General features: G+C 42.4%; 1 protein-coding gene across 1 annotated transcript in view; it reads left to right on the top strand.

Annotated features, from left to right (window-relative positions):
* The first annotated feature begins 1,155 nt into the window (after positions 1-1,155).
* The window catches only part of LOC119720545 (RB1-inducible coiled-coil protein 1-like), a 28,712-nt gene continuing 18,661 nt past the window's right edge, over positions 1,156-11,206 (top strand). The window contains exons 1-7 of the mRNA XM_038190250.1: positions 1,156-1,358; positions 2,130-2,252; positions 3,565-3,691; positions 5,180-5,350; positions 6,620-6,735; positions 7,546-7,765; positions 10,557-10,665. Coding sequence (XP_038046178.1) covers positions 2,185-2,252; positions 3,565-3,691; positions 5,180-5,350; positions 6,620-6,735; positions 7,546-7,765; positions 10,557-10,665 — 811 coding nt within the window. The 5' untranslated portion in view covers positions 1,156-1,358; positions 2,130-2,184. The remainder of the gene's footprint in view (positions 1,359-2,129; positions 2,253-3,564; positions 3,692-5,179; positions 5,351-6,619; positions 6,736-7,545; positions 7,766-10,556; positions 10,666-11,206) is intronic.

Genomic DNA, 11,206 nt, shown 5'->3' with positions numbered 1-11,206 from the left:
TCTAAAAACACGTTAAAATTGTGCAGCAGCAGGATTCCAGTCAAACCAGTGAGTTTGGCGGTTTTGAGACGTCATCTTTCATTGAAAAAAAAAACCTTTTTCATTTTGCCGACGCGCATGGCTACGGCGACGCGCGCGCATACCAGAAACCGGAGACTTTTTTTTTTGGCCTTAGGTAGGTCTACCTATTCTGGGGCGCAGAGAGACGATTTGCTTTGTCAGTGGTGTCCGGTGGTGACCACTATTTATGTGGCGCGCCCTCCATTGAAAGAAAATTAAAGTAGACCGTGCAAGGCACGTATTTCCCCCCCCCCCCTTTGCGAGAGAGGGTATTATGTCCTTGCAAAATGATGAAACAACTTGACGAATATCCAATTTAGCCAAACTTCCTTTTAGAAAACTCTGATGCACATTTTGTCTAATTTGCATATTTTTGATCATTTAGATCATGCCAAATTGCTCTATTTTTGCAATGGAGCCCGTACATATCGCAGGCACCCTTTTTTTCTTCTCAAAACTAACGAAAGTAACGATGCATCTTCAGTCTTGCATCTTGACGTGACCAGCAACAAAATTGAACAGAAAATAAAAGATGACGAAATAAGTTGTATAATTTGATGTCATCTCAAATTCCTTATAATAGGAGAGTTATGAGTATTTTTCAATAATTGTTGGAGCTGCGCGTACTCAAATGAATCTCTTATTTTGTTTTATTTGGTGGTCGTTTGCCGACTGAGCCTTTAAATGTCGAATGAGAAAAATAATTTGGGGGTAAACCAACCCCCTCCCCATTCGCTGTCCCCTGCAGTAAAAAGCAACTGAGATAAAAAAAAAAAAAAAAAACCCAAAACAAAACAAAACAGAAAAACAGAACAATAAACGTGTGAACTCTGATTGTAAACAGACGGAACTTTTACATGACTCCTTTTTGGGTTTAAACAACCGTTTATTCTTAAAGTTCGGGCCAAATTTGGGTTGTTTTTTTTTTTTGGAGGGGGGGGGGGGAGGAGGAGATCGAGGCTGGGAAAATGGGGGGGGGGGGGGGGGGGGGCGGAACTTATATTATCCAGTACAAGCGTTGATGGCGCTGTTAATACTTTCAACAGAGGCTACGAATACAGACTGGCTCCATTCTATTATTCTGGTAGCCCAACGATATGAAGGTGCGGGAGGCAGGGAGCTACGCTTCCAATATGTTCAGTTTTGTACAGAAATAAAATTTCGTAAAGTCATCTGAACGGTAAATGAAGTCAACGTTATAAATAATTCCTTACAGAGTCGTGACAGAGTCTAATGAACATGACTCAGTTAAGTGGAAATGGATCTCTTGTCTCGAGATAATATTTCGTCATTTTTAGGTGAGTGATTCGCTAAATGTCTGAATGTTGGCGTTCCGCGCCGTTCAATTGGACTTGAACACGTTGAACATTGTTAAACAGGTTAAATGAGTTTCGAAAGAGCTGCCAACTCGGCGATCGTAATGATCGTGTAGTGTAGGGCCAGGTTCCTATAACTAGTAGTATAAGGGAATAAAATCCACTTTAAAATTATTGGACCTACCAAACTAGTTGGCGACATTCTCAATAAACAGGCATGACAGGCATGTCGTAGATGAGGGCAGGGTTTTGATTTTTTGAGGGAAATTTTGGGGTAGCCTAAACATGGTAAAAAAATGACGATGACTAGTGCGGCAACAACACGCGACCCGAAAATAAAGATGGCGATCACAGCCCGATGTACCGTGAGCACGCACGACGCGCTGAATTGCAAGGCACAAACCACGCAGGAAAATCATAATTTCTAGTTCTAGGCCTAGGCCTACCCCAAGAATCTGTTCAAAATTGCAAAACCATGAAACGGGTGTCATTAGAATTTTTGAGCAATAAAAAACATTTTTGACTCTAATTTGATCAAAACGAAACAGGGGTCCTGTACTTCACGATCGTTGATTGTTGTTTAAAATCTCGCTTGACATGTTAGCTTGAGAAATTCCAGCTCCAACATTTGTCCAATGGCAATGCCCATCAAGACATGAGGAATTCGACATGTAGAGCGGGAGGTCAAATATGTTGACCTCTTAGTGTTTTGTCCATAAATAATACAACTATAGGAATTTTTCTCATTTACAGGTTATTGATTGCTGAGATCACACTTTGAATTGATCCCAAGGCAGAAGGATTCACCATGCTGTATGTCTTCATGGTTAACACGGGCTCCATGCTCACACTGGACATGGCATTGACCATGGAAAGGTATGGATTTAATACGCTTCCTTGTGATAGGCCTAATTCATTCTGGTTCTTATTTTGGAATGAATACCACACTGGTACTTAAGTTATCTGGCAGTAGACATATCAATGTTCACCTCACCTTGTGATTTCGCCGTAGTGTCATGGCCTAGCGTGGAGTGTCATGGCCTAGCGGTTAATAAGAGCACCGGACTCATGCTCTGGTGTTTCAGAGGCAACAGTGGCGTGGGTTGGAGCCCGCCGGGTGGACACTTGTGCCCTTGAGCAAGGCACTTAACCATTATTGGTTCGTCCTTGGGGTGGGACGTAAAGTCGTAGGTCCTGTGTGTTGTGTAATCCAATGCACGTAAAAGAACCCAGTGTCACTTTATTGCTAAGAGAAGGGGTATGCCCCGGTGTTTCTGGTCTCCTGTATAAACTCCCACGCAGAGTATTTAGGAGATGAACCAACCAAGAACTAAGACGAATCCAGAAAGCTCTGGAAATGTGACGACTTTTTCGGAAAAATGTGTTTTTAGAGCCCACTTTGGATGCACACATCAGCTCGGCAGCAGACGGTCTTGGCGGCCATTTATGGCATTCGTTATTGATGTATGCGGTGCGCGTGACTGTACCCAATGATAGTGCAATACGTCGTCATGAATGCTTATTTGTCGTGAATATTGAGTGTATTAAATATTCATTAGCCTTATACAAATACAAAATGTAGTACCTTACTGGCAACGATCGTTCGACTAGTGTAGCGGATAAGGCTGGTGTGATTAAATAACAAGATTGCGGGTTCGAATCCCAGTGGCGTAAGTAACTGGCAAATGAAGAGGATTGAAGGGTAGAGAGTGAGAGTCGAGGAGGCCGGGAAAATAGGTGAAAGAACCATAGAAAGTAACTTTTTGACGCTTGAAAATTGATTGAAAAAAGTGACCTACTTGTACGGTAGACTTACCCTTATTTTAACTGGTTGGCCCAGGGGGGATCCACTGTTCTCCCATGGAGCCCAGTAAAGAGAAGATAATGAGAAGAAATTACAGTTTTAGATGTACCGGTAGGAGGAAAAGCCCAGAAGTATGTTTTGAGGAAAACCCACGGAATCAGGTAGGGACTGAAAACCCAATCCACATGTTGGCCTAGGTGGGATTCGAACCCAGGTCACAGCGGTGGAAGGCGAGGAAAGTACCGCTACGCCAACCTGACTCCCGTATATATGTATGTTCCTGATGATAGTCGTTTTAGTAGGAAAACCTCTGGAACCAATAATTACTGGGAAATGAGCAGTTTGATTAACGAATGTTTGAACTGATTTGTGTGTATTGTCCAGTGTGCAGAGGCTGCAGGAAACCCTTGCCACGGAGTACCAGTTACCGATTGACAAGCAAGTGTTGCTGATTAGCGGTGGGCAGAGCCTGGATCCGCACATCCGAGTCTGCAGCTACAGCGCTGGAACGGTATCAAATCTAAAATGGCCTCTTTTTTATCTCCCCCCCCCCCTGAAAAAAAAAGGCGTTGTGATGATGCAATTTCATAGACTCTGTGCATTAAGAGTAGACGACGCTTTGTGCCCACTACTGAGACCTCCAGACGGAGGGACACACCGTATTGGTTTCGCACACGTTTGGCGCACAGTGGGCGCGACCAAGTTTATTCTGAATCCACACAAAACAGTTGTAAACGTCCTTAGGCCAAAAAAATAAATTGTGTTGCCCTCATCCGTCCAACCCGAAAATCAACACAGTAAATCGTGACGTAATAAACAGGACTCCCGATGCAGAGTAGCATAAACGAGTCCTGTTTATTACGTCACGATTTAGGCCTACTGTGTTTTGTTTGCTGCCCACAACGATGACTTTTACACAAATTGCACGCTCGGGTCGAAAGAGGACCTGAAAAATAGCTCTCAAAAGTACCCTTTGTACTCATTTCATGACGGAAACAATAGTCGTTTTTATTTCATCACACCTTAGGCTACACATACCCAAAAAATGACGGAAATGTCTTCGAGCATTCCACAACCTCTTTAACTGAACATTGTATCGCATGCATGTATATATACGTGTATGTTCACAGAATATACTTTCCTTATGTATTGTTGCCAAAATTCTTTGTTGACAAACTTCAAATTTATTCAGTGAAACACTGGTACTTTTACCTGATTAATGCTAGCTATTTAACCTCTGTAACCAATTTCGTGTCATGAAATTAAATCCAAAATTCAAAAATGGTGGGGTCGGGAAAGTGTACCACGTTAGGGTACATCAACAATATACTTAGAGCGTGCAGTACATGTAGCCTATAACATTTCATGTATATGACCTATGTTATACTTTCGAGAAATACGGATTATTGTTAAAGGTAATTAAAGGGAATGTACATCATTGGCAATTGTTGTAATTTTCAGAAATGAACTATTTGAGGGGTTAGTATATGAAATGGATCAGTTTATAGATGCCAGAAAATTGTAAGGTAATGGAACCACTCTAGCTGGCCTGCACCCGTTCATGAACATGTAACAATAGCAAACAAAATTTGGACTGAAAAAAAAATGGTAAATTGGAGCAGTAGTTGAGAAATAGTCAGGTTTTTCCTACGGTGGTCGGCCGACCACCGTTGGAAATTCATACAAAATACCAATTTTCTTGAAAATGACTTCACACCTGGTGCCATAATTTTACAGGATGCTTTAAACTGTCATTTACCAACATCCTAGTAAGGTTTTTCGTAAAAAAAGGGTAGTTTTGTTTTCCGATGTTTGCAAATGTTGTATATTCCCTTTAAAAACCTGAATACAGTGTTTCTAAAAAAAAGGTATATATCGATGAAGGGCAAAACCCAATATTGAACTGTATCATTAATGAAATTTTGTTTCTCGGATGGTTGTGCAGAAGTTTAAAAACAACACCATGACATGACTCTTTCCCTGGTCCCTACCCTTACAGGATACCAACCCCATCTTCCTGTTCAGTAAGGGCACCATCGAGTCGGCCACGCCGCCGGTGACGTCCAGCATGCTGCAGAGCAAAGAGGAGAAACTGCGACTGCAAGTGGAAGGCCTGAAGAACCTACCTCACAGCTACAGCGCCGTGGTGGCACGCACCCAACTTGCATTGGTACTGTGGATCTCGTCAGATTATAATAGCATACAATTTCAGCGTTATGAATGGAAGTTTAATGCTCATGACAGCTAATTAACCATAATATTTAACCCTCGGAGCAGCTTATCCAAAAAAAATCACACCGTGAAACCACGTGGAGAATTTTATCACCGCATGTATTTATAGGAAGTTTAATGCTCATGACAGCTAATTAACCATACTATTTAACCCTCGGAGCAGCTTATCAAAAAAAATCACACCGTGAAACCACGTGGAGAATTTTATCACCTCATGTGTTTATAGGTCAATAACCCTGGCATGGCTGTACATGCACAAGATATAGGTCATTCACATGGCCAGGGATTGTTTACAACCTGTCTGGGCTCTGGGCGGCACGAGGGGTTGACACAAAGGGATCGGCGGCACTTAGGGGTTGGCCACTAAGAGCTCCAATTACTGCACGAAGGCATTAGGCGCCATCTTGGCTTCTGTATTTTTCGAACTCCTTACTCCAGAGTGGGTAGGGTCTGGCCAATGGGAGTCTACAGGCTTGTGGTGTATAGTAGGGGTGAGGATTACATGTATGCTTGGCCTTATTGGCCCACCATTGATAAAAAAATTATGACCATATTTCGAAAATCTGGACTATTAAACTACCGCCGCGCTGCTCGGAGGGTTAACCCTTACTCCCTAGGCCTTTTTGATAGGATGTAGCCTCAATCCTGCAAAATCCTCCACTTGGCCTCATGGAAAAATAGTATATAGCCTCAATCCTGCAAAATCCTCCATTATTTCTTGAATATGGTCCGTGGAGGGGTGACCACTGCCTGAATCCTGCAAAATCCTGCAACAGTGACTGTCAATATGTTGAGGCTTGGCCAGTGACATCCTGGAGCCGTAGGGAGGATTTCAAGCATAATCCAGGCCTATATTTATGCATGGCTGAGCAAAAACAACACAAGTCTGGCCCAAAGCCTTGACAAAAGTGCATCTTCCAATATCGGTAATGCACTTTTGCCATGAAACCTCAATCCTCCAAATTCCTCCACTTTGGCGAAGAGGCTTTTGAAGGATTCAGGGCGGTTAGGATTAAAAGGGCCCATGCAATGTAATTTTTTTTATTGTAATCCTTGGAATTGCACCTTTGTGCCATACAACGCACAGAACCGACAAATTTTAGCAACCCGTGCGTGTCGTGTCTAAAGCTTGCACACGCCCATTCTCGTTTGATAACGAGAAATTTCCGAAGATACATCTTGAACCATTTCCTTGATTTCTATACAGCAATTCCACGACCTTGCCAAGGATAATCTCCGTCAGTGCGAGGGCCTGGTTCATGATCAGCATCTGCAGCAGCAAGGTTGGATGGCCGTGGTGGCCAATCTCGAAGACATTACCAGGTAGGACCTAGCGTTGAGGGAGAACACATACCGTTATTGGTTTATCATTAAAGGGAATATACATCATTTGCTTTTGCTGTAAGTTTCAGAAATGGATGGAATTGGGGGGTTGGAAATACATAGCAAATATAGTTACACTGACTTTTTAAGGTTTTGGGTTCGAAAATGCTATAAAATCTAAGAAAAACAATCATTTTCCTGTAGTCTGGTTCCCTGACTCCATTTAAGAAGAAACAGAGCAGTTTAGTTTTCATTGGGGAATTGTAAGGTCAGGGAACCAGTCTAGCTGGCTTGTACCCGTTCATAGGTTTGTAATCGATTGCAAACAAGTGCGATGGTCAACTGGGGCCAGTATTTGAAAAAAAGCCAGTTTTTTTCCAATGCTGATCGGCCATTCAGCGTTGGAAATTGATACAAAAATACCACTTTTCTTGAAAATGACAGTATACCAGGTGCCATGATTTTACAGGATGCTTTACACTGTCATTCACTAACAGTCCAGCAAGGTATTTCAAAAAGATTTGGTAGTTTTATTTTTTGATGTTTGCAAATGTTGTATTTTCCCTTTAACCCTAACTCCCTAGGCCTTTTTGCTAGGATGTAGCCTCAATCCTGCAAAATCCTCCGATTGGCCTCATGGAAAAATAGCCTCAATCCCGCAAATTCCTCCATTGTTTCTTGAATATGGTCCATGGAGGGGAAGCCACTACCTGAATCTGAGTGAGATATTGTAATGGCCCCACTTTGGAACTCTGCAACCAATTTATAGTCCAATTTCCCGAACCCATTTTTTTGTGTTGTTGACACTAGTGCCTTCGACCAGCGGGCAAGCGCATTCAGACTGAGCATGACTGAGTTTCTGGAAGAGCGCCCTCAATTGGTCACCCAGCTGGCGGAATTTGGAGACGTACTGCAGCTGCTGGAGAAGACCCCATTGCTACCCTGCCTGCTTGAGGAGTGCAGTGTCGTCAACAGAGACACGCTGGGAGAGGAAGGGACTCTCACCCTAATGCAGTGGATCAGTAGCCAGGTGAGAAACAACAATCAGAGATGCCACTTCCCCCTTTTTTTGTCAAAGCTATAGTCCATCATTTGCAGCTATCTGAAAAGTAACCGGCGTAATTATTGTTGAAAAACATACTTGGTTGAAAGATAGTAAGGGGACTAAACTCCCTGTGACATTATTCTTTCTGGCAAGCTGTCATTTTAAAGTAATCAACGAAAAAAGGCCTTTCCAATGGTGCTTCTTAAGACTCACCACAGGAAATTTAAATTAGTAGTTAGTTTTGTTATTTGGCGAAGTGCGCGCAAGCATTGGCACGACGCAAACGCACGCACAGTTGCTATAATTCGTTGGATCAGTGCGCGACATCGCGTAGCTGCTATCAGCTCAGTGAGAACGTGTCTCGGACGCTGAATTCAGGCCCAATTCAAAACATGATTCAGCAACTTTTGATTTGAAATTGAGATCCTAGAATGCTGTTTATCTCAGAATATACAGTTGAAGCTGAGCTGAAACTTCATCAGGTTAGTTGTTCAGTACCCCTCTTTAGATTTTGAGCACCTTTGTTGCTTCAAATGAACAAAATGCACAAATTACAAAAGATGGACTATATCTTTAAATCTCACTTTTCTGGCCGTCAAAAAAAAAACTGGAAAAAAGAGAAGGAAAAAACTGTGGAAATGCATTGATTTTTACCTTGTTAACGCTCTCGAGTTTAGTACAGTCATGTAGGCCCACATGTTGGAAGGATTGCGCACACAGGGCACAACGTTGTTCGTTGAAGTAGTCTTAAACACAAGTCTTTGTTGTTGCCGAGCCTGCATGCGATACGCGGCCAACGTACTTGCGCACAGTACACAACGGCGCTTCGTGTGCTATGCACACGTAGCATTCAGCCTGGAAATCTAATCTATCAATTCAGTTATCGGAGGTTTCCGATTACAGTGAAATATGTGAATACAAAATACGCCAGGTACCAACCATCTTTTTGTCATGCTCATTGCGTAGTGCAAAGGTCATGTACACCGACAGTGTTGTAGAATCATGCATGTTTCGTGTCGAAAAAAACGTTGGAAATTCGGGTAGGCAGAATACAAAATGGGAATATGGAAACATTCAAAGAGATTGAAGGAAGCAACAGCTTATTAAGGGCATAGAAGCAAAAGATAAATGGAGCAGGCTTGACTACAAAAGAAAGATGACAACAGAGACTTTGTGTCATAGTGTCACTTTGCTTCTATATTTTTCACAAAAAATAAAGTTCAGGTTTTTTTCAAGCAGACCCTGTGGCATCTCTGAACAATGACATTGACAGTTACTATGACAAGAAGCTTGACTGACACATCCGAGCGAGCAGGGCATGCCCAGCAAGCACTCCCAATCCTTACAAATCCTACTTAAGGAGTAGCATCTCCAACTATCTTCAGTCTCCTGACGATGACTAGAGCAGGCTAGTCGAAACGTTGAGACCAAAGACAAGTTCGTTTAGAACTTACAGCAGGACTGTTCTTATCAGTGCAAAAAACTACTCAGCAAAGTTGATAATAAGCAGGACAAGTTCTTTTCAGAACTAATATTTTCTAAGCAGTAGTTATTACCACATGGTGTTACCGCAAACCGAAACGATGCCAATACCCCACCATGTAAAGCCTCAAATCTTATATAAGAAGTTTGAATCTTATTTCATGAGGGTTCCATCATCAAGTTGAGAAGGGACAGTTGCCAGTTGGGAAACATGATGATGACCATGACAGTGACAGTCACTGTGACATTGACGAAGCTGCCAGAGGAGGTAGAGACATACTTCTATATGACCATGACCAGGAACATGACCAAGTCCATGACTAGGACCATGACCAGGACCATATCAATGTCCAATTCAGGGACCAGAACCATGAACATGCCCGTGACCATAAACATGACAAGCACCAAAACCATGACCATGATCATGTCCTGTGACCTGATCATGTCCAATTCCGTGACCAGGACGATGAACATGTCCAGTTTCATGACCAGGACCATGAACATGTCCATGACCATAAACATGACCATGTTCATGTCCAATTCCATGACCATAAACATGTCTATGACCATAAACATGACTAGCACCCGAACCATATCCATGATTATGTCCATGACCTGACCATGTCCAATTCCATGAACAGGACGATGAACATGTCCAATTCCGTGACCAGGACCATGAACATGTCCTTGACCATAAATACGACCAGCACCGGCCAGAACCATGACCATGATCATGTCCATGACCTGACCATGTTCAATTCCATGACCAGGACAACGAACATGTCCAATTCCATGACCAGGACCATGAACATGTCCACGACCATAAACATGACCATGTTCATGTCCAATTCCATGAACATGTCCATGACCATAAACAGACCATGTTCATGTCCAATTCCATGACCATAAACATGTCCATGACCATAAACATGACTAGCACCAGAACCATGACCATGATCATGTCCATGACCTGACCATGTCCAATTCCATGAACAGGACGATGAACATGTCCAATTCCGTGACCAGGACTATGAACATGTCCTTGACCATAAATACGACCAGCACCGGCCAGAACCATGACCATGATCATGTCCATGACCTGACCATGTCCAATTCCATGACCAGGACAACGAACATGTCCAATTCCATGACCAGGACCATGAACATGTCCATGACCATAAACATGACCATGTTCATGTCCAATTCCACGACCTTGACCATGAACATGACCATGGCCACAATTAAAACAATGTCTGTTTGATGTGACTTGATTCTCTCTGCCATGTACATGTAGGATCAGCGAAGCACTCTGCAACAAATGGCCCAGCAATGTTCCAAGAGTCTAGATCAGTTTACCCAGCAGGTTCTTGATGGGATGTCTACTGAAATCATCACAACTCTCGGTGAGTCTCTCTTGCCCTGAGGAAAAATAGTAATTCCCCCTCAAATTCCATTTCTCATGCCTTCTTTGCTAAATTCTACAAACAAAGTGACCTTTGATATATATAGATTTATTCAAACTTTATTTATTTTGTTCCAAACCTTATCTTTGTCATGACCTCAGTTCAGTCGATATTAGAATTTTATTATATTAGAATAATCGCTATATCAGAAAGACATTAACTAGAATATTGAATATGTCGATTGTTCGACGTAAAGTTAGAGACTATAAAGATGACACTTTGATTAAAATAAACCAATCTTAAGTCTTTCCACGGCTTTACTCAAATTTTTAAAAATAAATCTCAGCACTGACAGTCTGTCGAGAATGGCCGGTTTCTTTTGAGGTTTTACCTGTTTACATTGGGAGGCCGCAAATTTGAGGGAATGCAGAGCACAAAGCGAAGCGGCTTGGCATCACTCGATGTTTATATTTTGTGTGACAAGCACAATTTTACGTCAAGCCTCATTGCATTATACCGTAAACGTTAAACACACAGTAAA

This window comes from Patiria miniata, unplaced genomic scaffold (genome assembly GCF_015706575.1).
Source record: "Patiria miniata isolate m_02_andy unplaced genomic scaffold, ASM1570657v1 HiC_scaffold_9, whole genome shotgun sequence".
Lineage (NCBI taxonomy): Eukaryota > Metazoa > Echinodermata > Asteroidea > Valvatida > Asterinidae > Patiria > Patiria miniata.
This window is presented reverse-complemented; position numbering and strand designations above follow the sequence as displayed.